This window comes from Drosophila willistoni, chromosome 3R (genome assembly GCF_018902025.1).
Source record: "Drosophila willistoni isolate 14030-0811.24 chromosome 3R, UCI_dwil_1.1, whole genome shotgun sequence".
NCBI lineage: Eukaryota > Metazoa > Arthropoda > Insecta > Diptera > Drosophilidae > Drosophila > Drosophila willistoni.
The window spans coordinates 8,178,224-8,202,993 of NC_061086.1; the positions used below are offsets into that span (position 1 = coordinate 8,178,224).

Below are 24,770 nucleotides of genomic sequence, written 5' to 3' on the forward strand. Positions count from 1 at the left end.
TCTTAACGTATGACGGTATTCTACGCGTGTAAACAACTATCTACATTTAACAGACTTGAGAATATGCTGGTGAGGTCACACCTAAACAACAATAAAAACAAAACCACGTACCCAACAAATCGGCAATCAGCGCAATAAAATCAAAGCCAAATGTCCACGTACTGGACACGACACACACACACTAGTTAACTACAATGCAAATTGTGTAAATATTTGCGATTTTCCCTTGCTTCCCGAGTCTAGCGTTTAAGTAAAAAGATAAACCAATCCAAAATGAAATTACCGGAACGTAGCCGTTTTGTCATTTATGCTGTGGGCATTTTTGTTTGTTACTTTCTCTACGGTATTGTGCAAGAGAAATTGACGCGGGGGCGTTATGGCGACCAAGTGCAACCAGACGGAAGTGTTGGTCAACGGTTTACCTATGCCTTGGCCCTGGTGTGGGTGCAGTGTGCCTGCAATTGTTTGTTTGCAAAAGGTTTGTTAAAAGTCTGGATAAGATTATATACAGATGTTAACTATTGCACATGCATTTTGCAGGACTTTTGATGATCAGACCTACCAAGGAGGATACTACACATACCGGCTATTATGCTGTTAGTTCCTTGACTTATTTGCTGGCCATGGTATCCACAACAATGGCTATGCGATGGGTTCCTTATCCAACAGCTGTGGTGGGCAAGGCAGCCAAACCCATACCAGTAATGATCTTAGGTGTACTCATTGGGCGGAAAACATATAGCTGGACTCGCTATGCCTGTGTGCTAACTATAGTCCTTGGTGTCATTCTGTTCATGTACAAGGAGAGCAAAGTGTCGAATTTACCAGCAGAGTCCACGATGCTGGGTGAAGTGTTGCTCTTCCTAAGTCTTTCTATGGATGGCCTGACCGGGGCAGTGCAGGACCGGATTCGGGCAGCTAGTTCTCCATCAGGTCCACAAATGATGGTGGCCATGAATTTCTGGAGTACACTGATGCTTTGCGTGCCCATCCTTGTAACCGGTACGTCCATATCAGGAATATCTTTTCGGACAGCATATTTATGTGTCTTTTCATTTTATTTGTAACCAGGTGAAGCCAAGGATTTCCTATCCTTCGTTTTGAGTCATCCTGAGGCTTTGACACACCTGGCTTTGATTTCTGTGTGCGGTGTCATAGGACAATTTTTCATTTTCCTAATGGTTGCCAACTTCGGACCATTGGCCTGTTCCGTTGTTACCACTACAAGAAAATTCTTTACTGTTCTTTGCTCTGTATTGCTTTTTGGCAATGTTCTAATCGCCCGGCAATGGCTGGGAGCAGTATTGGTATTTTCTGCCCTATTTGTGGATATGTTTTATGGCAAAAAAGATTCCAAACCTGCTTCAGCACCGCGAAAAACGTCTTCGGGTGATGGCAAATCAAAAACCCCTGAACTTAAGAAACTTACTTCTTAGGCATTAATTCAATAAGTCAAAATTATTTGTTCTTTTAGCTTTAACTGCGGATCGTACAAAAATTATAAATTGAATGTTTCATATTTGTTAATTTAAAAGACTTAATTTCATTGAATTTTATATATATATTTATGTGTAGTCTATAAAATAAAACAGAATCTGAAATCACGGGGAATTTATACAAAAACCTAAATATAAGCGATATTTAACTAAATCGTCTACTTGGAGCGCTGAACAAAATATACTCGGAATTCATGGATGATAGCCATTGCCGGGTCCAACTGGGTCGTTTTTAACAGATTTCTTTACTTTTTTCTCTCTCTCTCTCTTGTTAACAAATACATGTATGTTTATTCTCTTTTACCGGAAAACAATGCTATCATGATGAGTCAGCTTTCTAATTGGTCAAAAGCGTAAATATGAATCTCAAATCAGTCATCGGTAACACTTCAAACGAAGCTAACATGGACTTTTATTACTATCCCGGTTCATCAATTTGTCGCTCCATTATTATGGCAGCTAAAGTTTTGGGATTAGAGCTAAATCGAAAAGTGCTCGATACTACCGGAGGACAACAATTGAATGCTGAATTTGTGAAAATAAATCCCCAGCATACAATTCCAACAATTGTTGACAATGGCTTTGTATTATGGGAGTCGCGTGCTATACTTATATATCTGGCAGAGCAATACGGCAAAGATGATTCCCTTTATCCCAATGATCCTCAGCAAAAGGCCGTGGTTAATCAATGTCTTTACTTTGATATGAATACATTGTATCCCAGTTTTGTCAAGTATTATCCACCACAATATCGTGGATCGCCTGCTGATCCAGAAGCGTTTAAGAAAATTGAATCAACTTTTGAACTATTGAACACTTTTTTGGAGAATCAACTGTATTTGGGTAAGGGTGATAAGCCGACAGTAGCCGATATAGCCTGCCTGTCCAGCGTTTCAACATTTGATGCAGCTGGATTTGATTTGAGCAAATATGAAAACGTTCACAAATGGTATTTAAATGCCCAGAAAGTGATTGCTGGATGGGATGAAAACTGGTCGCAATTAATGGAGTTAAAAAAGCGCAAAGTGGATGCGAGAAGAACTACAAAATAATCCAAAAGCAAAACAAAATGTTTATTCAAAAAAAATATATATATTATTCCTAAACTTAAATTTCCTCATTTCTGAAATGAATCATGCCTCGACCGATTTGAATTTCAATAACATTAAATTCATTTGGATTATTTTCTAAAGCGTAGAAAATAAAACATGAACTAAACATTTCATTCAAATAACCAGTCAAGTGAATTAAGTAGTATTAAACATGAACTAAATTCGGGCTGGAATATTTTTGGTTTAACATCTTAAACAGCAATAAAATTAAATATTTCAGGCAAATTCAAAAATTCTGTCAGATATAAACTAATTTTTCAATAGTTTTGTTTAATGGGGGAAACCACACAATACTTTTAAGACTGTATCACTGTATCATTATCACTTGTTAGATTTAACTCTTCTTGGTTTCATCTTCTTATCAGTAATGTCATTCAGATTGACACCATGAACATTTTTCGAGTGCTGACGCAGTTTATAAAGCTCCTTGAAGACATGTGAGCATGCGGTACATCGATATAGTTCACCTGTGTGATCACGTTCGTGCCGCTTCAGACTATGACTCTTTGTGTAGTTCTTCGGACAGTAACGACATTGGAATGGCTTTTCGTCAGCATGCACGGGCAGATGTTTGGTTAGAGCACACTTCATAGAAAAGGTTTTCGAGCAATCCGGGCATTTATATGGCCCCTTGTCGGTGTGCAAATTGATGTGCAACTTGAGATTACTGCGTTGAGTGAACGTACGTGGACAGTGGGGACACTGAAATGGTTTAAGGCCAGTGTGAATCTTTTGATGATCCTTAAGATGGTGATTCTGGGTAAATGACAATGGGCAGTCCTGGCATTTAAATTGACGTTCGCCGGTGTGGACACGCAAATGGGTGACAAGATGAGTTTTAAAAAGAAACGATTTGTCACAAGTTGGGCAGACAAAAGATTTATCATTGGTGTGGCGTCTGTGAAATCAGTAAAAACAACGATAAATTATTTGGCAATGGGATTGGGAATTATAAAACCTACCTCAAGTGCTTTGTTAGGTAAGATTTTTGTTCGAAAGTTTTCGAGCAATGGGGGCAGGGAAAAGTATCTTTTGATAGCTGCTGAATTGACGAGGCACTTTTAGATCTTCCTGACCTAGTAGTGACTTTATCTTCAGAAATGCTCTTGTCTTGCATTTCATCTGATTGCTTTGTCTTCCTATTTACTGGTTTTTTGTACTCATCCTCTTTAGCCTCCTTGTCCTCCGATATTTCGTCCACCACCTCCTTTTCTTGATTTTGCTGGACGTCCTCGAGTGTTTCCTTTGATACTATAAACTCTTCCTCGTCAGCCTCTACCTTAACTCCCGTGAGCGGATCAAGGAGCAACGACAATGCAAGATCCAAGTCCTTAAGGCTACCCACTTTAAGGCGTTGCTTGAAGAATTGATAGCTTTGCTCGCACATTCGTTTAAATTGGAATGTCTGTCGGGCAGCCGATATGCAGGAGCGGCATATTTTTTGCGGCAATGCATCCTTTGGTTTTATCATGCAATCTGCACACTCATTCAAAATATCAGCAAGCGCCGGTTCCAACTTTCCGCCTTCCCATTGCATAGGCATCCGTTCGCGATCCTCGAATATGCCAACAAGATTAGCTACGTTGACGCTTCTGCAAATTCGGCAAACATCTTCATTGATCAAGTCCTCCTCCGAATCCATTTGATAGCTTGAAATTAAAATAAAAAAAATTAGAAAAAAGCGGCTTCAAGACAATGCGTCGATAGCGAGATATGGTCACACTGCATGCAAAACTATTTAACGAAAATCAGGATCAAAACAAAACCAAAAGTGCAGTGGCCTTGCAAAGGGGGGCATTGAATTGGGGGGTGCCATATGCAATTTGGTAGATCCCTCGCAAACTAATTGACTGTTTGACAAATTATGAAATCAGAACAAGCTTCTTTTCCGATAAATAACATCAGACTTAATAAATAAACAATTACATGGAATAACATTTTATTCATCATTTAGGTTTTTTAGCTTGATGTCTAATTATAATTTATTGAGTTCTTAAAAAAACCCATTACTATGTGAATTGCATCCCTCAACTATAATATACGGTTTTATTACATAGGAGTTTTATAAATTTTTCGAAATGAATCCATGAGTGTCTATCACAAACAGTGCTGCCAACATTTCGTTGCATCAAAACGCTAAATCAGCCTTTGAAAAAAGCTAGAAATAGCTATAAATATTTCTTCGTAGCCAAAAAAAAAAGAAAATATTTGTTTATTTTTGGTTTATTTCAATATTTTGGATGATTTCATCAATGACGTTATCTTCATCATCTTGGTTTATGTAGGTCTCATTGGTCCCTATCTTTCTCTAACATGATGCAGGTAAATTGTAATCGTGGCAGCATTTTTCTTGTAATTAACAATTTTGTAAAATATTAGCTTTACAAAAGCTTTTCCTTATATGTAAAATGACGTTCAAAGTTGTATTAGCCTTACCTATTTTTTTGCTTCGTTTTGACAATATTCGTTTGTCAGTATTTGCAATAACATTTGCCCGCATCAGCTGCATTTAAAGTCAGCCAATCTTTAAATGCAGGGTCTTTACCACGCGGTTTTTGATTGTAAATTTTTCGCATTTTCAACTTTTGCTCGCGGTTTAAAAATTGGGAATCATTTAGTGAACTTCGCAGAAAACGATAAGACTGAATATTCGTTTCGCTTATCGATATTTTTTTGCCATTCGAATGAAAAAATACTATTCGTATGAAAATGTGGCATCAAAGAGCATAAAAATACACGAAGTTACTAAATGTTTCAAAATATAAAGTTAAGTTTGTTTTCCTTGAAAAATAGTTATAATTCCCGCTAGCCGCTATTTCACAATTTATCCCGCATTTCCTTGTTGCAACCCACTAGATCTAGCCAAATTGGCAGCACTGGGGCTCAACAACAACAAACGCAAAAAGCAGAAGAAAAATTCGCGCAGTTAACAATTAAATTAACAAAACCACCAAATTCCTTGTGTATGCCTGCTGTAACATACATAACATGGATGATGTGCCAGTCAAGATAGTGGAACGCTATAAACCTCCGCCAGCATCCGTCTACCAGTTGCCTCAATCAATCCTCAACAGATTGGGCCAGGGGGGCCAAAGGCAAGAAAAGGAGGATGATCACGCGGAGTATGACTTCCAATTGGAGAAATGTGTACTGGAGAAGGCCCAGCGTTGGCATCAATTGCGCCAGCAGCAACGTCAAGAGCGCCAGGAGCGGCAAGAGAAACGAAAACGCGAATTGGAAGCGAAACAAAAGGCTATTTTGGGTGCTGTCGAATATCCCAGTGCGTCATCCTCAGAAGATGATATCGACGATGACGAAGATAAGCAATCCCAGCAGCAGTCACATGGGCAAATTACACAGAAGGAGCCAGAAAAGCATGACTCACCAATTAAACCAAAGTCAATAATTGTGTGTAATTTTAATAACATCCTGCAGCCCACAATCCTGACAAGCAGCAGTGGCAATGGCACACCAATGGCCAATAGTTGTGATACTTCCAATGCCACTAGCAAACAAACTGCTGTAAATGGTCCCACACACAAACGAAATAGTTCATTTAATTATGCCGATTTCGAATATAATATGAACTCAACCCCATTTGATAATTGTGAATTGAAAACCATCAACGATTTAGATATACTCGCTCAGGTGCTGCATCAGACGCAGCTGGAGGAGAGAAGGGACCAACAGCAGCCAACAAATGAACAAGCAAAGGAACTGCCAACACTAACAACCGCTCCTGAACCCGCTCCCGCTGAGCTGACAGTCACCACTCTGGCTGAGACCAAAGCAGCGCTAGATAGCGTCAATTTCCATGTTAACTGTGATGAAGACGATGGTGATAATAGCATTCCATCTAGACGTGTACAGGATACATCCGTTTCCTCCTCTTCCGCATCTGCCTTTTATCAAACGCCCAACTATTCGCCATCGCAACAACAGCAACAATTCCAGGTGGAGAATCATTTAAAGTTTTAATTATTTCTCTTTTTTTTTTTGTTGTTTTTCGTTTTTAAACTCTTTAATAAATTAATTCAGTTCACGTATACATATATACCTGTATTTTTAACAAGACCAATATTTGTGCAGGTCTCAAATTAAGCATACCCAGAGATTGCATGATTAATAGCTGACAATATCTTTGTTATCCTTAGGCCTATCAGCTGCAGGGCTACAACCAGCTTTATTATCCTCAACAAGAGCAGCAAGTTTACCACAATCAACATAACTATTTTAATGGATTTGGCACGCCTCCTAACACTCAGCACACTTCCTCACCGTGGACAACGCAGACAATTTGCTTGGCACCACAGCAGCATCAGCAACTACTGCAGCAGGAAGTGGATATTAAATCAAAGAGTGTTCCAGATATATTACGTGAATTGAAAACCGAATTACAACAGCAGGCAGACAAGCGTCGCAATCGCCTCCATAGTCACAATGAGAAGGACCATAGACAGGAACGAGATACAGAGAAAGAGTTTGAAGACAATAGCAAGGAAATGCTAGCTCGAGCGGATTCGAATCAAATGTATCAAGGTCTGGCTGGACCGGCCCGAAAATTGGCCAAACGAATCAGTATGATGGGTTTCCCTTTGGAGCGTGTTGCCAAAGTGGTAAACCTATGCGGCATTGATGATAAAAAGGTTCAAATAATCTGGATATGGAAATAAAAAATATTAATGATTTATTTTTTATTCCAGATAATCGAACATCTCATACCTTTGGGTGAACTAATGGATCTCGGTTTTGATGAAACGAAAATCTCAGCAGCTCTAATGAAGTTCAATAACAACAAAGACAAAGCATTAGACGATTTAATAAACTAACTAGTTCAATTATATATATATATATATGCATATACATACACTCATATAGTAATGACCGGGTCCGCTGATAAGTAAATAATAACACTGAGCCACACATTTTTCTTACCTGAATCAAAAACATTTGCTTACCAAATAAAATGAAATATATTCAGTATTTCCAAAAGAGTTTTTTACAATTTTAGTAAAACATTGCAAATTTGTTTCAACTTAAGTATATTTTATGTGTATGTAAGTATGTATATAATTTATGTAAACAGAAATTGATGTAAATGAAATTTAATTCATTCCAAGCATTAGCAAATTTATGGCATGCTCCACATTGCCATCGGCCAAGGTTAAATAGTTGACATTCTGTGTATGATTAATGAAACCCATGGCGGCCATGGTGCGCAATTGATCGGTGAAACGATGGCGGCGATAGCATCGTGGCAGGACATCGCTATCATCGACTGCACCATCATCATCATCGTCCCCATCGTGATCGTCCTCTTCTTGTGACACTCCAGACGGAGCGTTGGCCTGATCCACATCCATTTGCTCTACAGGCGGCTGTTGACTGGCTGAAGTTGCTGCTGCTCCTTGCAGAGATTGAAACGCCCGAGCCAATTCAGTACGTAACAAATCCGAAGTAATTGGCCCTCCAGTAGAGCTACTAGCTCCTGAAGGATTGACACTTGTTGATGTTGATCCGGATCCCGATCCGCTATCCTGTGCGGCTTCATCGGCATTACGTTGTGCTATATTGGACAATGAATTAAACGAACTGACATTGGCCAACGCATTGGCCAATTGTTGGCGACTGATTAGGCGGATATTGGCCATCTCATCGCGACGGTAGGCGGCAGCTGAGGCGACAGCAGTACTACTACTACCGCCACTGCTGCTACTGCCTGCCCCCAAAGAGCTTTCCTCCTCCGATGAAGTGGTCGACTCTGAAGCTGCCTGTTCTTGAACTGTGAGCAAATATTGAAACAGTTTTAAAAATGATTCAAAGGCACAACACGACCTAACTTACACTGAGTAGCCGAGCTATTACGTGCCAATTCCTTGCGTATGGTATCCACTATATAAGGAGCTGCCTCACATATTAATGGATAGTCTTTAACCAGATTCTGCACTACCTCCGGCTCGTGCAGCATATTGAAAAGCACCGAGTCACGTATCAAAGCCTGGGCACCCAAATTGCGTCGAAATTCTGGATATTCAGCCAAAATCTTTTGCAATATATTGAAACGTGAGCTAACACTAATCTGCAAATGCGAAGTCATCGAGAAAAGCTCCTGAATGTGCTTCGTGTTGATCTCTGTAATATTAGGTGGCACATAGCCGTCATATCTCTTGGTCTTTCGAAAGCAATGGATCAAAGAATTTGGTTTAATGGATGCTTGGTTTAATGTATTGACATCTTCCAATATTTCTCCATGATAGCACAGCTCTACATCAATAGACATAAACAATGAGTTGGCATATTTCTATTATATAGAGAAGGAATCAAAGTATACATATACGTATTTCTACTCACCCAATTCACTGGCCTCAAATTGCAATTGCAGCTCTTTGGAAATCAACATTTTTAGCTCGCCCACTTTTTTATTCAAGTCAATATTGTGCAGAGGATGGACATCGCTAAGTTTGTTCTTTAACACAGCGTATACAGTATGCATTATTATTATTATTTTGTATTGAATCTACTTTTTTTCCCTTGTTGCTTTGTTGTTTTAAATCGTATTAAATTTGGTTAATCAGTGCTGCCAAATTGGCTTCTTTCCCGTCAAGTCTGACCTTTTTAAGAACGCATTTGCCGGAAAATTAAAAAAAAAGCGGCAGAGGTAATTCTGGATTTTTTCCAAAATATATTCTTTTCTTCGTTTTTTATACAGAATAATTTTACGTTTTTAGACTTTACACTTCGAAATACAGATTTGTTTGTGTAACGATTACTCGTATGCGATTCACCACCTTAATTTTTAGTTTCAATTTGTCGAAAGAATATAAACAAAAATGTCGGGATGTGGTGCTAATTAGCACAGAGTTGAAGTCTTCAAATAGTGTGATAAGAATTTTAACTCAAACTTATGGCTAATTTTTCACAACTTGTATTTTTAGAGATTGATAAAAACATAAATCAAAATTTCTTAGAGTAGTTCCAAAAATGTCTTAGTTGAAATGGGTACTAAAGATGCTGCCACGCAAACATTCAGGAGAAAGCGAGCCCCACCTCCTTTAAAAGCACCAGAAAGTCCCAACCGAAGTGTACAAATAAACTCAGGTTCATTTTTTCCCTTGCCTGAAGATAAAACTATATATAATTGTTCCTTTGAGATATTTGGCATTGTCCAAGGTTGGTATCGAAACTATAAATTGTATTTTTGTATTTATTTTTAATTCATGCAAATTTCAGGCGTTTCTTTTCGCATGGCAAGTATTATAAATTATATATTTTAAATTGCATTTTATATGGCAACGATTCAAATTATCTAGTACACATTAAGAAAGGCAACTAAACTAGGAGTTTTTGGTTGGTGTAAAAATACATTAGATGATACAGTAAAAGGAGAAATTGAAGGCTATGCTCGCCCGTTTGATGCTATGTAAGATCGATTTTTCAGTGGTAGAATTTTATTCATGGAATGTTTATTTGTCTATATATACAGGCGCCTCTGGCTACAGTATTCTGGCAGTCCAACTAGTCGAATTGATAAATGCATATTTGGTGAAACCAAGAAACTAACCAAATTTACTTATCAAGATTTTACTATACGAATGGATTAAGTAATTAAAAAATAAAAATTTCAAATCACGTAGCCATCACCAACTTTGTTTAAAATATCCACTCACGTCCGCATCTTGGATGCAGTGTGACCAAACATTTTATCATTTATTTTATCAGTGTTACAAACAAATCAAAAATCCGAAAGCAATTAATTATTTTAACCTTCTCCCCCCTTTCACCGCCCGCGACAACTGAAAGAACAACAACTCCAATCAAAGAGACCATTAGAAACGACATTGGACCTATCGGAAAATTACTCCAGTTTCATAGAAAACGTACTTTCACTTTTGCTCGCCGAATTAACAAAAACAACACAAACAAAAACAGCAAAAGAGACAAGAATAAGAGGAAAAACGAGGAACGGTGCGACGAACAATATAGCTGAGACGGGGAGGGGTAAATTGCAAAAAAAGAAAAAGAAGCAATAGCCGAGCCAAAGATGATGAGAAAATGACTTATCACCATGATCATTAAGTATTGAATAGGAAAGACATAGAAAACTAGATAAAGGATCAGTACATTTTGGAGTGGGCGTGTTGAAAAGTTGCAAAAAAATTAAGAGAAAAAACAAATCAAAACTGGGTCAAAGAAGAAAAAAGAAAATGGAGAGAAGTCAGAGCACGCAGCAGCCGCCGCCGCCGCCAATGCGTGGCGGACCGAATGCCAACAATGTGAATAATATGAGCGATGCGGCAGCAGCAACAACAACAGCAACGATGACAACAACATCATCATCGCTGGCATCGGGAGCAACTACACCGCCCCCACGAATCACTAGCGGCAACAACAACAACAACAGCAGCAGCAGCGGCGGTGGCGGTCATCATCGCAGTCATAGCATAACAAATGCAGCGGCCACATCATTTGTCAATCTTCTGGACGGATTCACCGCCCGCGTCTCAACGGCTGTAAGCGTAGCGAGCTCAAGCTCTGGTGGCTTAATCACTGGGAGCAGCCAATCTGGTTCAACCAATTCATTGGCCTCATTGGGTACCACAGCGAATGCATTTTATTCATCAATCGGTAGTGCCCTAAATTCAATAACTTCACCCATACAAGCAGCTGCAGCTGCTGCCACTGCAACCACTACCGAAGTGGTGGTGGCTGCCGCCTCGGTGATAACCAATCACCTGAGCTCACCCACTAGTGGCACACCACCGCATAGTCTGGCATTGCAGGGTGGTCATCATCATAATCATGACAACGATGACATCGATGATGACGACGATGACGAAGAGGAGTGCGACGATGGCGATGAGGAGGACGATGATGATGCCATCGACAATGATAGACATATAGCCGCTCCCACACCATCGAAAACCTGGGCAGAGAACAAACAAGTTGTTCAAGAAGTGCGCAAACAGTTGACCCATTTATCCACAATGGTGCCAACAAATGTACAATTTCGCAATCTCTCTGACGGCAGATGTAGGATTTATTTTCTAAGCACACCACCTCAGACTTGGGAGACAACTCTCCTTTTTGCCGATATTAATCTGCCACAGCTGCAATCGCAACCACAGCAGCAGCACTCCCATTCCCATCATCATCACCTATCACATCATTATCAGCATCCAGAGGAGCATCAACAGCAGCGATTGCTGTTGCAACGTGTGGACGGTGGAACTGCGGGCAGTCCCACAGAGCGATCTGGGCCGAGTTCACCAATGCCAGTTGAGTTGCCGTTTTATTTTAAACCAAGGTAAAACCTAAAACTCTTCTGTACTTTATACTTTTCCATCTCAACTGTTTCTTTGATTTCTATTTTTAGAGTCAATTGGCATCCGTTGCTAAAGCAACCAATACCCAGTTCCAGTGCACATAGCAACGCCAGCAGCTCATCCACCAGCGGCGGTTCGGCTAGTCCTTATGCTCGAGAATTTCAATTGCTACAAGAACGCAAACGTTTGGCCACCTGGGGCATTACCTCATATGAGTTGCACAAACCTTCGGGCAAGTTAATATTTCCCTGCCTTAATGATCTGTATCAGTGTCTGGACACGGGCTATAATGTAAGTTGAAGTGATATCAACTTTGTCACAGGATATTCCATGCCAATTTTTGCAGAGTGGCCTCCTGTTTCCCAGCCAATTGCGCACGTCGCCCCAATGGAGTGCTCTGGATCCACAGATTTGTCCACAAAACTCTGATCTAATTGCGTACATCAGTGACTGTGATATATGGGTAACGCATACGCTCAGTGGATATGAGAAGCGTCTAACCTATACGAGCAATGAGCGTCGATCGTCGTATGCCGAATACGCTTTAAGCGCAGGCGTTCCATCGTATGTGATGCAGGAGGAGTTTAGTCGCTATCAGGGCTATTGGTGGCAACCGCACTCCGATGATGGCATCTATCGCATTGTCTACGAGGAGGTGGATGAGACTGATGTCTCAATATACACATTCCCCTCATCAACAGCGCAACACGGTGAGGTAGACGAGTATCGTTTTCCTCGCACTGGCAGCACAAATGCCAAATCCAAATTGAAAATGGTTCAATTCGTTTTAAATGAAGCTCTGCAAGTTAGCGAAATTTATGTTAAAGATTTGCCATACTCTCTGATGGCCGTTTTCAGTTGGTTGGAATATATCGTACGTGTAGGATGGACACCGGATGCCAATTAGTAAGTAATCAAACTGCTCTACATAGACTTGCCAAACTTAGATTATCATATTATTTTCACATCGATGCTTTAGCCTTTGTTGGTCTATCTTTTAATTAGTGATACTTATAAAAGAATATCTATTTTTAATTGCTACAGCGTTTGGGTCCAGGGATTGGATCGTAAACAGCAACGTTTGGATGTAATACTGATACCGATGGATAACTTTTGCGAATCCTATAGCAGCCAAGTGTCGACTCCAACCGATTCAATTGGTGATCACAGTTGGCGCAGTCCCTACAATCGCACCATAACGCCGTTGCAAGTGATCTACACTGAACAGCAACTAGATAGTTGGATTAATATCCACGATCTATTATATTTTCTTGAAATCAATGAGACTAGTGTCACTTTTCTGTGGGCCTCTGAAGAGACTGGCTTTCGACACTTATATTTGATTACATCGAGTCTGTTGCTAACACATGCCAATGGTGCAGGTGCAAGTGCAGGCGATCAATCAACTGAGGCGGCTGGAGCTGGCGGTGGACCCTCAGTGTCAGCACATCAACCGGGATTTGTTGAGCAGGCAGCTCTGCAGCCGCGTCTAATTAACAAAGTCGCATTGACCAGCGGCGAATGGGAGGTACTTGCTCGAAACTTATGGGTGGATAAGCCCAATCAATTGGTCTATTTTGTGGGCCTTCGCGATACACCGCTTGAAAAGCATCTCTATGTAGTTAGTCTGCAAAGGCCCGAGCATATACGTTTGCTAACTGAACCAGGATATTCATATCTGGTGGAATTTGATGATGTATGTTTGCCGTAATATTCTGTATGATATTTCTCCTAATAGATTTTATTTTCTTTGTTTATAGCAATGTCAATTGGTCTTATTAGTATACTGTAATATCCAACGTTTGCCCAGCTGCAAAGTGATGCGTGTGACTCAAACCTGTCAAAACGGCGGTGTCAATGGCATTCAAATCTCTTTGGTTGGCTATCTGCACGAGGGTGATAAACCGGAACCACAGTATTGTCCACAAATCTTTCGCCCGCAATTGTCATCAGGTGACATTGTCTATGCCATGGTCTTTAAGCCTCACAATTTCGAATTGGGCGTTAAATATCCAACAGTCCTGAATGTTTATGGTGGACCCGAGGTGCAAACTGTCAACAATACATTTAAGGTGGGTCAATTTGACATCTTCTGGCCAAATAACTAAGAGTCAGATTGAAACAGCAGTTGAATTTAACTTTATCGTATTTTCTCTTAGGGTAAACATCAATTGCGTATGCATATGCTGGCGGCCCAAGGTTACTGTGTAATCTGCATTGATTCACGCGGTTCCCGGCATCGAGGCAAACGTTTTGAAAGTCATATACGTGGTCGTATGGGTCAGGTGGAACTAAACGATCAGGTAGATGCTTTACGGATATTGGCTGATCAATTGGGTTACATTGACATGGAACGTATAGCAATACATGGCTGGTCCTATGGTATGTTAAAGAACTCTTAAATTAAATTGAAATATCCAATTATAATTCGACAATTGTTGCAGGTGGCTATCTAAGTTTAATGGGCCTGGTACAGTATCCACATATATTTAAAGTAGCCATTGCCGGGGCGCCGGTTACCAATTGGGAGTATTATGATACTGGTTATACGGAAAGATACATGGATTTGCCACAACACAATGAATCTGGCTATTCAGCCGGCTCAGTGCTCAATTATGTGCAATCATTTCCAGAAGAGTAAGTGAATGAATGAGTTTTTGTTGTATAATAAATTTACATATTTTGTTTGCTCCTAATGGTTTTTAGGGATAATCGCTTGCTTCTTATACATGGTCTGATTGATGAGAATGTGCATTTCTATCATACCTCACGACTGATCAGTGCTTTGAATAAGGCAAACAAACCCTATGCCCTACATGTATTTCCCGAGGAGCGACATTCGTTGCGCAATCTGGAATCGAATAAAAATTATGAAACGAAATTATTAGCATTCTTGCAAAACTTATGAGATTGGCAATTGAAAACGTAAAAATAATATAATGAGGGACAAACCGACCTTCTTTAAATGATAATATTGCTGCCCTGTCATCCCTTTTTAACTACCGTTCGCCCCTTTACCTATTAGTTTTTAACTTTGTGTTTTTATTTAATTTCGCATTTCTTTAAGTTTTTGTTAAAGTTTTTTATATATATATATACTTTTCCTAGTTTATTATATATATATATATATTGTGTATTTATTGAACGTGTAATTAGCAAGAAATGATAAAAGAAAAAGTCTATATAATTTAAGAACAAAAAAAAAAAAATTGTATTTCACTTACCTACTCATTGTAATTAATTTATATATATTAATTAACTTTTTTTATTGTAAAAAACATTACCCAAAATTGTAAATTTCTCCCCCACTATACGCTTAAGCCGTCTTTGTTCTAGTTTTTGTCTATAGTTTCTATATATCCAACTATCCATGCACGTTCTAAAAACTTAAAACCTTAAACTTGTCATGTCTAAAAGACGGGCCATCATGAATTAAGACAAAACTTTGAAATTCAATATATATCTAAACCTAATAATCAGTGAAAAATTGCAATATGTGTATTAAATATAATCAGTTTTTAAAAAAACAAAACCAATTGTCTGATGCAAAGGAAATGTAATAAACATTTGAAAAATTTAGTTTTACTACAAATTCATATACATATATAAATATTTTGTTTAAATTTTAAATAAACTGAGTTTTATGTGTATGAAATTAAATGAGTTTAATTTGCAACAGTCAAACTAATTTATTTTTAAGAAACATTTCAATATTTTTTTTCGAATTTAACTGATTTTTAGTGTGACCAAGTAGCCCTTACTGGAAGCCGCCTTTAAGTAATATTATCCAACACTGCTACATTATATGTCTAACACTAGCCACCAGCGGCTTTTTTTCGGTGTCTGGAAATATTTCACTGTAATTATATTAACTAAAATAAGTGGAAAAATATATTGCAATTGAATTCAGTTTTTCATTCGTAACAACTGCAAATGTTTGTGTATACTGTTTAAAGCAATTGAGCGAACATAAATAAGGCGAGCAAAAACAAAAGCCAAGAAAACATCGATTGTGAGAGTGTGTGTGTGTGTGTATAGGAAGGCGACGCCAACGCCACTAAAAAGCCGAACAGAGAGCGCGCGCAACTGAGGGAGAGAAATATATACAGGATCTTTTGTATTCGAGATATAGAATTTAAATTAAAATGGAGGAAGTTGCTGTAAAAAAACGCGGACGACCACCAAAGTCGGCTAATGCCGCTGCTATAAAAGCTGCAAATATTGATAGTCCTGTTGAGGCGGCTGCCACAATCCCGAAAAAACGTGGTAGACCGGCCAAGGCCAAGCCGGCTCCTGGCCAGCCGCAACGTGGACGACCGCCCAAAAATGCGATTGTCAATGCTGATTCGCCATCAGCTTCCGATGGTGGTGAAGAGGAGGATTCTGGCCGGTCTAACGGAAATGCATTGTCACCTGCTGTGGGTAAAGCGGCTGCAGCACCTAAGGGGCGTGGACGTCCAAGGGCCGATGGAGGGGGTGAGTCGAAACCGTCTAAGGCGTCAGCATCGTCGTCCAAACGGCGCAAGTTAGGACGTCCAAAGAAGCATCAACCCAGTGATGATGATGATGAAGGTAAGTCTACAGCCTCAATAAAAGATACCCAACATATCATATTTTGTGTTTCTACCTCAGATCAAAGCGACAACGATGATCCTTACGATGATGACGAGGAGGAGCGTCGTCCTATCGGTCGTCCCCCTGCGGGAGGCGTCAATTTGAATATCGTGCGTACGGGACGCGGTCAAGGACGGCCCCCCAAGAAGACCGTTGTCGAGAAGCGGACACCAGTAGCTGCAGACGAATGGAATGGATCTGATGGACCACCACCTAAGAAACGTGGTCGACCGGCATCGGGTAAGCCAGCCTATGTCCCATCTGGAAGACCACGCGGTCGCCCAAAGGCAAATCTTCGGCTGCATGTCGAGGAGGACGATGATGACGATGCAGACGAGGACGACGATGCTACTGCTGGCATTGATGGCAATGACGATGATGCAGATGGCGAGGATTCGCAGGTGGAGCAAGAACAAGCAGCTAGTGGCGGTGTTTCAGCAGGGCCCACACCCAAGAAACGTGGCCGCCCATCTTTGCCCAGTAAATCGGTTGGAAGTGACGATGCAGCTGCTGATTCGTCAGCTACACCAGATGGCAGCGTTGCTTCACCCAAAAAGCGAGGACGTCCACCGAGCAGTGGCGGGTCTCGAGGACGACCACCGAAGCAAAACCAGGAGTCCAGCAGCAGCGGCGGATCCAATAAAGCCGATGCAGATGGTGATGGTGATGGTGATGGCGATGCCGACGATGAAAATAAAGATGAAACTGAGGATGCTGCATCCAAATCGGATGAGGGCGACGCACCGAAATCCATTGGCGAAGCTGCAGACGAGACAGCTGACTCCGTTGAATATGTATCCGATGCATTGGAATCGTCAACTGCCTAGTTGGCTGGATGAATGTCTTTGTGTCTCAATCTATGACATCTAAATGTTAGATATTTAAGTCACAATTTATCAAGAAAAAGAACAAGAAATGAAACAAAAAACTGAAAAAAGCGAATAAAATATGAATAACCTTAATAAGCACAAACGCAACCAACCCCCACCCCCACCCCCTTTACAAACGACAATTTATCATTTAAAAATACAAAACGAATTATTCCAAAAGCGACAAATCCAATCAAAAACATTCAATAAAAATGTTTAAAATTATACAATTCATTTTTATGTAAATCTTTCGTCATAACTCAATGTACAACTTAAAGATTCCAAAAAAAAAAACAATTTTAACTTTATTTCATGTGAACATGATTTTTCCTATAATTTTTCAATGAATAAAATTACACATATATAGAATATTAGAATACAACATTTAGGATTCTTTTATTAAGTAAATTAAATGAATTTTGTCTCCCTATGTATCCTTTACAGACTGGATGCTTATCTTTTGACATTTCATATATGCAACGACTTACCTACTAAAATTACTATTTGGGTGAACTTAAAAGATAGTCCGATTCTGGTCTAACTCGATTTATATTTAAGTCGTTAGTTACGGGTTTTATTCAAAATTCATTGAAATTTACAAATTCAAATCAAATCAAAGTAATCGATAGCATCGATAACAATGTTAAAACTGCCGTTGCCCAACACTGTCGGCACACTATTTTGCACGCGGCGTTTATTTACTAATTACAGATAACTTGTTTCTTATTTTTTATTGCTTAAAACATTAAAAACAGAAATCATTCAACATGATTATACCGATTCGTTGTTTCACATGCGGCAAAGTAATTGGCAACAAATGGGAATCTTACTTGGGACTTCTGCAAGCCGACTACACAGAAGGGTAAGTCTGCAAATGTCTTTGCGCCTGAAAAGTTCCAAATCCTAATAATATTCTTGTAGTGATGCCCTAGACGCTTTGGGTCTAAAGCGCTACTGTTGCCGCCGGATGTTACTTGGCCATGTGGATCTGATTGAAAAATTGTTGAATTATGCGCCACTAGAGAAGTAAACTTAAGGTATAACTAAATAAGAGGTACGATTGGGAAGGACCCGAGATGGACTTGCAAACACTAGATTTTTATTGTATAATTACAAATTAAAGCTTCAACAACTACGAACATATCAATGTATAATTTAGCAGTGATTCAGCTGGTCCAGTCCATGGGGCAAGTTTTGGTGGTTTCTACAGCTTGTCCATAAACCAAGGCTGTCCATTGTTTTCGCGACGCTTGGTTAGGATGTCACAACCATTGTTGGTCACCAGCAACGTTTGTTCGAACTGAGCCGAATAGAGGCCATCGGCAGTGACAGCTGTCCAATCATCTGGCCAAGATTCAGCCTTCTGCATACCCATGGAGATCATAGGTTCAATGGTAAAGCAATGTCCAGCTGCCATTACACCCACAGCAGAGTTTTCTGTACAGCACATAAAAAAAGTTAAGAGGGAGGATGTCTGGGTTTGGGTTTAAGGTCTACTCACTGGCATAATGTGGGACATTGGGAGCTGTGTGGAATACACGATGTATGCCGTGGCCGCAATAGCTGCGCACCACGCTAAATCCATGGGGTGCTACATACTTCTGTATTACATTGCCGATTTCTCGATACTTGACTCCTGGACGAACCAGTTCAATGGCCTTGCTGAGTGCCTCGTGAGTTACTTGTACCAGTTTCTTATGCTTCTCCGATACATTGCCTACAAAGAACGTCTCATTGAGATCGCCATGGAATCCATGGTGATAAACGGTGACATCGATGTTGCAAATATCGCCATCCACCAAAGGACGTTTATCTGGTATTCCATGACAAATAACTTCATTTACCGAAGTGCAGCAGGATTTGGGAAAATTGTAGTAGTTCAGGGGCGACGGATAGCAATCGCGCTCAATGGCCGCTTCATGGACCAAACGATCCAGCTCATCCGTGGTGATGCCCACCTCCACAGCCTTAGCACCTTCATCCAAGCACTCTCTACCCAGCCGACCGGCTACACGCATACATTCGATTTCATCATCGTCGAGCACTTTGATGGTAGTGCCTCGCAACGCCTCCTCCGAGAGAGAGCGCCCTTCTGGATGGTCGGCATAGTCAGGCCGTTGTATGCTCTCTGGCACCGCGCGCTTTGGAGTCTGGGGAAATGGTCGTAGCTTTCCAGTGAACCGAAAATGTGGCCAAGGATTGTAAACGCCATCGTCAACGGGGGGCTGACCGCCTATTTTTGATATGAATCCGATTCCCATTTTTGTTGTTGAATGACAGCAAAAAACAAGATACGAATGTTAACCACTTTCACTTTGATTTCATTATCTGTCGTACATACCGGCTAAGGCATGAATTACTTTATGCTCTTTCCAGAATCCTTTGAAGCATGGTTGGGAGCAGAAAAAGGATCCCTTGATACCTAGTTTTAAACAAGTAGGACACTGGAGAGTTGCATCCTTGCCACAATTTGTTGTCTCACACTTTGTCATTTTCGGCAATATTTACGGATGACGCAAACGGTGCAATTCGTCACGACCTATAGCAATACATTTAAAGAAATATTACAACTATAAAGTATAGACATTGCATTCGCTCTCTAAATTCTAATTATAAATTAACCCACACACAATGATAAACTCGTGGGTCTTAACCTCTAGAAAAGTTAGCTTAATACCAATTACTAATATCATGACTTTCCTTGTTTGCTATTCAGTAGATATTATTGCGCCTGTTGCTGTCCGGGCCTGGATCTTCAGTTAATTATATTTATATTATTTATTTAATTATGTCGGCCTTTTCACCGCTATTTCGCCATGCCTACTATTTAATAATTTTTGCCGATATTTTTACATACGGCACCGGTAATTCTGCCGGTTGTCACTATGTATCTGTGCCGGTATTTCAAACAGTTGCCACTATTTCAAGTTGCCGTTAGAAACACTGATTTAACACTATTTTGAAACAAATGAGTGAATCTAATTTCACTGCTCACGAAGCAAAAGAAATATATTAAATGTTTTATAAATAACTAATAACAGTTTTTACGTATTTTTTGTACATAATTTAGCAGCAAAGTTAGGTTTACTTATAATGTTATAGTCGATCCCCTAATGTGCGATATTAGGCCCTCAATTTTAAAGTAACTAGAGATATTTATATTTTTAAGCAAAGGCAGCAACAACCTGTTAGAGTGCCAGGACCTTAACAACTGCTTATCAGCTGTGAACAGTTTATTGCTCTCTTTAATTGAATCCATTTCTCTCTCTCTTTAAGGTCCTGCGCCACGAAAGCAAAACTTAGAACAACAATTTTTTGATGTAATAAGACACTAAAAACAACATTGAAGCCAGGATTACTATAAATTAAAAATAACAAATACGAAAACTTTTGACTCCATAAAAAAATTGTTACTTTTGAGATCTACAACTAGTTTATAAATTTTCTTTTAAAACACTAAAATAATCTAAAGCCACGATCTGTTTGAATATTAATAAACGTACATACATTAACTATTCTTTGGACCATTCTTGTAAGGAAGATGCCGCCGAATGTTGAATGTGATGTTGGACGGATGCTGCTTCTGTTCTCGCGCATGCTCTCGTTGAGAGCCGACTATGTACTTTCGCTTTGTTTATGTCTGAAATGAATTGGGATTCTCAAAACGCGAGAATCTTTGGTCGTGAACGGACGTGTGTCGGCGATTCGCTTTCTTTAGTGGCGGTTTCGATACGAAAAACGAAAGAATTATTGGCAACAAACTTGTTTTTAGTGCATTAAATAAATTCTACTAGTAAACAATAAATACGGGAATTCATTTTTTTAAATAATATCGATTTAAATTTTAAGGTAAATATTTAATGACAGTGGCACAACACGTGAAATATTCTGAACGCTTACAGCATTTGGTCTTTGTTGAATTTTTTGTTAATCAGTATTCTTAGTGATTTGTTTTAGTCGCGATCTTTTTACTTGACGTTTGGTTTTATGTTTTGTCTTCCAATTCGTATTCGAATCAAGTCATTGAATGTGTGCAGTTTTTGACTTACCTTATCAGTTGGCCCTCCCTGTCTCTGGTGCCCCCCCACACACACTCTTAATCTATGTGTGTGTGTGTGTGTGATTTTTGTTGTTTTCAATTCGAAACAGACAACGGGCGACCGCGACAAATAAACACGCTGTTTGTTGTGGCTGCTGTTGCTGCCGCTGATAGAGGAAAAAGCGCAGCGGCAGTGGCAGCGGCATCAATAGGCTCTATAAATAACAAACGGCACGCGGCCTGACTGACTGACTGCCTGCCTGTCTCCATCTGCTTCAGTTTATGTGCACTACCCTCCGCCTCCCGCCCGATTTTCATTTGCACGACCCTCTCCTCATCATCATCCTCATCCACATACATAGATGCTGCTGTGGGTGTTTTGCGTTTTACGCTTCTTTATTATCATCACCATCATCGCGCGTTGTCTCTATCTCACTCTATCACACACTGCGTCTCGGTTTGTGCGGTTTTTCCGCTTTTCCTTTTCGTCAATTGCCAATCTAAAGGCCGCCGGCGTAATTAAAATAGAATCATTTTTTTTTCTCCCGTTCTGGTCTTTGTTTTTTTTTTTTTTTGCCATACGGAACAACGTCAAGAGTCAAGGTATTCTCGGTGCGTGTGTGTGCGTGAGTGTGTGTGTGTGTGCCCGCGAGCAATGTCCAGAGACACATCTTAGGTAGCAACGAACTCGTACTGGATTCGCGATTGCTTTTGCCGTTTTTGGGTCTGGGTCTGAGTCTGGGACAGCAATTAAAGTTAAAGGCAAAAGTAAAGGTATAGTTAGAAAGAGTGAGGAAGGAAGAGAGGGCTCGAAAGGTAAAACTTAAATGCTGCTTACAGGCTGCGCATTAGGCTTAATTGGACTTCTTGGGATACCTTCTTTCCACATTGTTGTTGTTGTGGTTGTTGTTGTTGTTCCTGTATTGCTGCAGAAGTTAAAATTCATTTTTGGTTGCTTGTTTTTTTCCCCCTTCGTCGACGTCGTCGTCGTCATCGTCTCGTGTTCTTCATGTTAAATGGAAATTTATGCAGCCCCAGCAAAATGAAATGGAAAATATGAAATTTTTAGTTCTATACTCCACCGTTGCCTGTTAAAGATGCTGGAACACTTCCGTTTTTTGTCAGAGGAAAAGGAAAAATCTGCTTCCGCTGGCAAACAATTGTCAGCAGGGTGCTGCTGGGTGGAGGGGAAATACAACGCATATTGATATTGTTGCCCAGGTTGTTCACACTCCAATGCATCCCAGTTGCTTTGACTCCAATCCTTGCTGCTGCTGTTGATGTTGTTACTGCTGCTTCTGGCAAATACTTTGTGGCAACTTGGCCATTAAGCATTCTGATGTCCTCTTCACCATTTCTCCCTCTCTGTCATCAGAAAGTGCGATAGCAGAAGAATTTTCTTCTCTTTTTTTCGTTTTTGCCCGCGTATGCATTTTTCACAACAATACTTTTTGTCCTTTTGCCCCCTTCAGCCAGAGACCCCACTCTGATCCAAAGATATTTCATATTTCTCCCTAACTTAGCTTTGAATAGAATTCATTTTGATTTTGCTTTTTCTCGTTTTCTCATGATTCCCATGGCCTTTTACTCACGCACTCCATACCATACCATTCTCCCTCTGTGTGTGTGTGTGTGTGTGCGTGCTTAACAAATTTTTGCTGTATTTTTTGGTGCTCCTTCAATTTCATTCCATCCTCTTGTTTTTTCTTTTTTTGCCATGGAGATGTTGAATTTTTCACATTTCTGCTGTCGCAGCAGGACAAAAATTAAAAGCGAATTAAGTGGTGCTAAAAAGGCAGAGATACAAAATGCTACAGGGGGGCTGGGATTGGGGAGGTCTGATATATATATATGTATTTTTTTTTTGGGACTGATTTACCCAATTCTTAGACCACAGGTAAGACCCCAGCATCAGTACTTGCCTATATTTAATACATATATTTATGTTTACTCTTATTTGGATCTAGAACCGACTTTGTAATGTTCTTTTGAACATTAGCTAATGATTCTTCGAAATTATCACCACATATGTTTAAAATGTATCATTTACTCTAGTCATTTCATTTATTTCAACTAAACAAATTCCTTTGCTCACATCTAAAATTTAAAAATTTAATGTCAATTGTCTATAAATTGTCGATATTAATTTACATTTTGGCAAAAATATGAAACATCTTAGCCAAAAGGTGAAGGGTATAAAAATGTAACCCAAGTTTTGTTTTATTTTTATGATTATTTGCAACTGTCCTTTAGAATCGTCACAGCTGACGCTGTTGCCCTAACAAGTAGTCTCCATGTCGCCTTCCATTCCCATCATAACACATACACACACACAATGGTATGGACACCGACTAGACACAGAGACAAAACCCTCGACACATCCAACCAAGAAGGAACAAGGACGACGACGACGACAAAAAAAAACCATCTTGAAGTTATTTCTTTTCGTATTTTTACTTCATCTTTTGGCGCGCCTGCAAACTGCTTTGAATTTTTTTCTTTCACTCCCTTAAAGAAGCAAAAAAAAAGAAATAAGCGAATCTTTTTGGGTTGTTGGTATAAAGCAAAGTTAATGATATGTCGCAAGCAGCGAGTGTTTTCGAGTGTGTGTGTGTGTGTGTGTGTGTGTGCACTCCAGCTTTGCCGAGTCCTGGCAACATGTTTTTCCCCCACACCAGCATGTGTAATTAATTTAAGTCTAAAGACATTTTACTTCCCCTCCATTTTTGTAGACTAATTTATATGATACATAATATTTTGTGTCTCGTATAATAATGTATTTTTTTATCATTTATTGATGCCTTTAAATATTTAATTTTACTGCTATTCAAAAATTGTGCAACATTTATTGAATATATTGTACATAAACAGCCACAATCCCATTGTCAGATAGCATATATTTAGGGCCTAATGAGTTTAAAAGCAAAATAAATTCAATTTTATTTACTTTTACAATTTATGCAATACAATTAATATAATTCCAACATTCGTTTAGTGGAATTAAAAAGAATATATATTTTTAAAGGCAAAACAAAAACTACATCCATACACTAGCCTGGGATTCGACTGGACCACTTAGACAACTCATCTACCGAGGACTGCTTAAAAAAATTAATTTGTTTTTATTAAACTTAAAATTTAAAATTATAATATACACAGTTATTATAATTTTAAATTTCATGTTTATTAAAAACATTTCAAATAAGAAACAAATATTTGCGCAGATCGAAGAGCAGACAGAATAAATATTTTTTAGCTTGCCTTAAGAACATTTTTGGAAAGGAAATATAAACATTTTATTATCCTCCTCTTTCTCT

General features: G+C 39.5%; 11 protein-coding genes across 11 annotated transcripts in view; 8 read left to right on the forward strand and 3 right to left on the reverse strand.

Moving 5' to 3' along the window:
• Window positions 1-81: 81 nt before the first annotated feature.
• On the forward strand, window positions 82-1,534 carry LOC6651692 (solute carrier family 35 member B1 homolog). Its single transcript, XM_002073210.4, has 3 exons — window positions 82-478; window positions 541-1,002; window positions 1,072-1,534. The coding sequence occupies exons 1-3, from the start codon at window positions 274-276 to the stop codon at window positions 1,434-1,436; spliced, it is 1,032 nt and encodes a 343-aa protein (XP_002073246.1). The 5' UTR covers window positions 82-273; the 3' UTR covers window positions 1,437-1,534.
• A 329-nt stretch (window positions 1,535-1,863) lies between these two features.
• Window positions 1,864-2,818, forward strand: LOC6651693 (glutathione S-transferase 1-1). Its single transcript, XM_002073211.4, has one exon. It carries the CDS (start codon window positions 1,901-1,903, stop codon window positions 2,546-2,548), a length of 648 nt encoding a protein of 215 aa, XP_002073247.1. The 5' UTR covers window positions 1,864-1,900; the 3' UTR covers window positions 2,549-2,818.
• Window positions 2,819-2,841: 23 nt separating this feature from the next.
• LOC6651694 (zinc finger protein 32) lies at window positions 2,842-4,333 on the reverse strand. Its single transcript, XM_002073212.3, has 2 exons — window positions 3,571-4,333; window positions 2,842-3,506 (listed from the first exon to the last, which is right to left on the reverse strand). The coding sequence occupies exons 1-2, from the start codon at window positions 4,248-4,250 to the stop codon at window positions 2,930-2,932; spliced, it is 1,257 nt and encodes a 418-aa protein (XP_002073248.1). The 5' UTR covers window positions 4,251-4,333; the 3' UTR covers window positions 2,842-2,929.
• Window positions 4,334-5,460: 1,127 nt separating this feature from the next.
• LOC6651695 (myb-like protein AA) lies at window positions 5,461-7,591 on the forward strand. The gene is made up of 3 exons (XM_002073213.4): window positions 5,461-6,562; window positions 6,763-7,254; window positions 7,312-7,591. Exons 1-3 carry the CDS (start codon window positions 5,597-5,599, stop codon window positions 7,435-7,437), a joined length of 1,584 nt encoding a protein of 527 aa, XP_002073249.1. The 5' UTR covers window positions 5,461-5,596; the 3' UTR covers window positions 7,438-7,591.
• A 42-nt stretch (window positions 7,592-7,633) lies between these two features.
• On the reverse strand, window positions 7,634-9,223 carry LOC6651696. The gene is made up of 3 exons (XM_002073214.3): window positions 8,960-9,223; window positions 8,453-8,872; window positions 7,634-8,390 (listed from the first exon to the last, which is right to left on the reverse strand). The coding sequence occupies exons 1-3, from the start codon at window positions 9,099-9,101 to the stop codon at window positions 7,714-7,716; spliced, it is 1,239 nt and encodes a 412-aa protein (XP_002073250.1). The 5' UTR covers window positions 9,102-9,223; the 3' UTR covers window positions 7,634-7,713.
• Window positions 9,224-9,475: 252 nt separating this feature from the next.
• Window positions 9,476-10,248, forward strand: LOC6651697 (acylphosphatase-2). The gene is made up of 4 exons (XM_002073215.3): window positions 9,476-9,778; window positions 9,839-9,855; window positions 9,919-10,028; window positions 10,092-10,248. The coding sequence occupies exons 1-4, from the start codon at window positions 9,604-9,606 to the stop codon at window positions 10,207-10,209; spliced, it is 420 nt and encodes a 139-aa protein (XP_002073251.1). The 5' UTR covers window positions 9,476-9,603; the 3' UTR covers window positions 10,210-10,248.
• A 75-nt stretch (window positions 10,249-10,323) lies between these two features.
• Window positions 10,324-14,948, forward strand: LOC6651698 (dipeptidyl peptidase 9). The gene is made up of 8 exons (XM_002073216.4): window positions 10,324-11,912; window positions 11,982-12,222; window positions 12,278-12,837; window positions 12,976-13,627; window positions 13,692-14,003; window positions 14,091-14,313; window positions 14,376-14,568; window positions 14,638-14,948. Exons 1-8 carry the CDS (start codon window positions 10,813-10,815, stop codon window positions 14,837-14,839), a joined length of 3,483 nt encoding a protein of 1,160 aa, XP_002073252.3. The 5' UTR covers window positions 10,324-10,812; the 3' UTR covers window positions 14,840-14,948.
• A 777-nt stretch (window positions 14,949-15,725) lies between these two features.
• Window positions 15,726-17,796, forward strand: LOC6650945 (chromosomal protein D1). Its single transcript, XM_002073218.4, has 2 exons — window positions 15,726-16,503; window positions 16,564-17,796. The coding sequence occupies exons 1-2, from the start codon at window positions 16,077-16,079 to the stop codon at window positions 17,370-17,372; spliced, it is 1,236 nt and encodes a 411-aa protein (XP_002073254.1). The 5' UTR covers window positions 15,726-16,076; the 3' UTR covers window positions 17,373-17,796.
• A 270-nt stretch (window positions 17,797-18,066) lies between these two features.
• On the forward strand, window positions 18,067-18,553 carry LOC6650946 (DNA-directed RNA polymerases I, II, and III subunit RPABC5). The gene is made up of 2 exons (XM_002073219.4): window positions 18,067-18,276; window positions 18,336-18,553. Exons 1-2 carry the CDS (start codon window positions 18,182-18,184, stop codon window positions 18,442-18,444), a joined length of 204 nt encoding a protein of 67 aa, XP_002073255.1. The 5' UTR covers window positions 18,067-18,181; the 3' UTR covers window positions 18,445-18,553.
• Window positions 18,492-20,252, reverse strand: LOC6650947 (methionine aminopeptidase 1). The gene is made up of 4 exons (XM_002073220.4): window positions 20,115-20,252; window positions 19,756-19,953; window positions 18,916-19,647; window positions 18,492-18,851 (listed from the first exon to the last, which is right to left on the reverse strand). Exons 2-4 carry the CDS (start codon window positions 19,904-19,906, stop codon window positions 18,619-18,621), a joined length of 1,116 nt encoding a protein of 371 aa, XP_002073256.1. The 5' UTR covers window positions 19,907-19,953; window positions 20,115-20,252; the 3' UTR covers window positions 18,492-18,618.
• Window positions 20,253-21,065: 813 nt separating this feature from the next.
• LOC6650948 (dorsal-ventral patterning protein tolloid) overlaps window positions 21,066-24,770 on the forward strand; it is a 31,703-nt gene continuing 27,998 nt past the window's right edge. The window contains exon 1 of the mRNA XM_002073221.4: window positions 21,066-21,263. The gene's annotated coding sequence lies outside the window, so the exon portion shown is untranslated. The remainder of the gene's footprint in view (window positions 21,264-24,770) is intronic.

Excerpts from the sequence above, each read along its gene's own strand:
- LOC6651692 (XM_002073210.4), top strand. The coding sequence starts at position 274 with ATGAAATTACCGGAACGTAGCCGTTTTGTCATTTATGCTGTGGGCATT. Across the intron at positions 479-540 it reads CAATTGTTTGTTTGCAAAAG|GACTTTTGATGATCAGACCT; the intron begins GTTTGTTAAAAG and ends TGCATTTTGCAG. Across the intron at positions 1,003-1,071 it reads CGTGCCCATCCTTGTAACCG|GTGAAGCCAAGGATTTCCTA; the intron begins GTACGTCCATAT and ends ATTTGTAACCAG.
- LOC6651693 (XM_002073211.4), top strand. The coding sequence starts at position 1,901 with ATGGACTTTTATTACTATCCCGGTTCATCAATTTGTCGCTCCATTATT.
- LOC6651694 (XM_002073212.3), bottom strand. The coding sequence starts at position 4,250 with ATGGATTCGGAGGAGGACTTGATCAATGAAGATGTTTGCCGAATTTGC. Across the intron at positions 3,507-3,570 it reads TACCTAACAAAGCACTTGAG|ACGCCACACCAATGATAAAT; the intron begins GTAGGTTTTATA and ends CTGATTTCACAG.
- LOC6651695 (XM_002073213.4), top strand. The coding sequence starts at position 5,597 with ATGGATGATGTGCCAGTCAAGATAGTGGAACGCTATAAACCTCCGCCA. Across the intron at positions 6,563-6,762 it reads AACAACAGCAACAATTCCAG|GCCTATCAGCTGCAGGGCTA; the intron begins GTGGAGAATCAT and ends TGTTATCCTTAG. Across the intron at positions 7,255-7,311 it reads GCGGCATTGATGATAAAAAG|ATAATCGAACATCTCATACC; the intron begins GTTCAAATAATC and ends TTTTTATTCCAG.
- LOC6651696 (XM_002073214.3), bottom strand. The coding sequence starts at position 9,101 with ATGCATACTGTATACGCTGTGTTAAAGAACAAACTTAGCGATGTCCAT. Across the intron at positions 8,873-8,959 it reads ATTTGAGGCCAGTGAATTGG|AGCTGTGCTATCATGGAGAA; the intron begins GTGAGTAGAAAT and ends CTATTGATGTAG. Across the intron at positions 8,391-8,452 it reads TAATAGCTCGGCTACTCAGT|TTCAAGAACAGGCAGCTTCA; the intron begins GTAAGTTAGGTC and ends ATTTGCTCACAG.
- LOC6651697 (XM_002073215.3), top strand. The coding sequence starts at position 9,604 with ATGGGTACTAAAGATGCTGCCACGCAAACATTCAGGAGAAAGCGAGCC. Across the intron at positions 10,029-10,091 it reads GCTCGCCCGTTTGATGCTAT|GCGCCTCTGGCTACAGTATT; the intron begins GTAAGATCGATT and ends CTATATATACAG.
- LOC6651698 (XM_002073216.4), top strand. The coding sequence starts at position 10,813 with ATGGAGAGAAGTCAGAGCACGCAGCAGCCGCCGCCGCCGCCAATGCGT. Across the intron at positions 11,913-11,981 it reads CCGTTTTATTTTAAACCAAG|AGTCAATTGGCATCCGTTGC; the intron begins GTAAAACCTAAA and ends TTCTATTTTTAG. Across the intron at positions 12,838-12,975 it reads TGGACACCGGATGCCAATTA|CGTTTGGGTCCAGGGATTGG; the intron begins GTAAGTAATCAA and ends TAATTGCTACAG.
- LOC6650945 (XM_002073218.4), top strand. The coding sequence starts at position 16,077 with ATGGAGGAAGTTGCTGTAAAAAAACGCGGACGACCACCAAAGTCGGCT. Across the intron at positions 16,504-16,563 it reads CAGTGATGATGATGATGAAG|ATCAAAGCGACAACGATGAT; the intron begins GTAAGTCTACAG and ends TTTCTACCTCAG.
- LOC6650946 (XM_002073219.4), top strand. The coding sequence starts at position 18,182 with ATGATTATACCGATTCGTTGTTTCACATGCGGCAAAGTAATTGGCAAC. Across the intron at positions 18,277-18,335 it reads CAAGCCGACTACACAGAAGG|TGATGCCCTAGACGCTTTGG; the intron begins GTAAGTCTGCAA and ends ATATTCTTGTAG.
- LOC6650947 (XM_002073220.4), bottom strand. The coding sequence starts at position 19,906 with ATGACAAAGTGTGAGACAACAAATTGTGGCAAGGATGCAACTCTCCAG. Across the intron at positions 19,648-19,755 it reads AGTAATTCATGCCTTAGCCG|GCGGTCAGCCCCCCGTTGAC; the intron begins GTATGTACGACA and ends TATCAAAAATAG. Across the intron at positions 18,852-18,915 it reads CAATGTCCCACATTATGCCA|AAAACTCTGCTGTGGGTGTA; the intron begins GTGAGTAGACCT and ends TGTGCTGTACAG.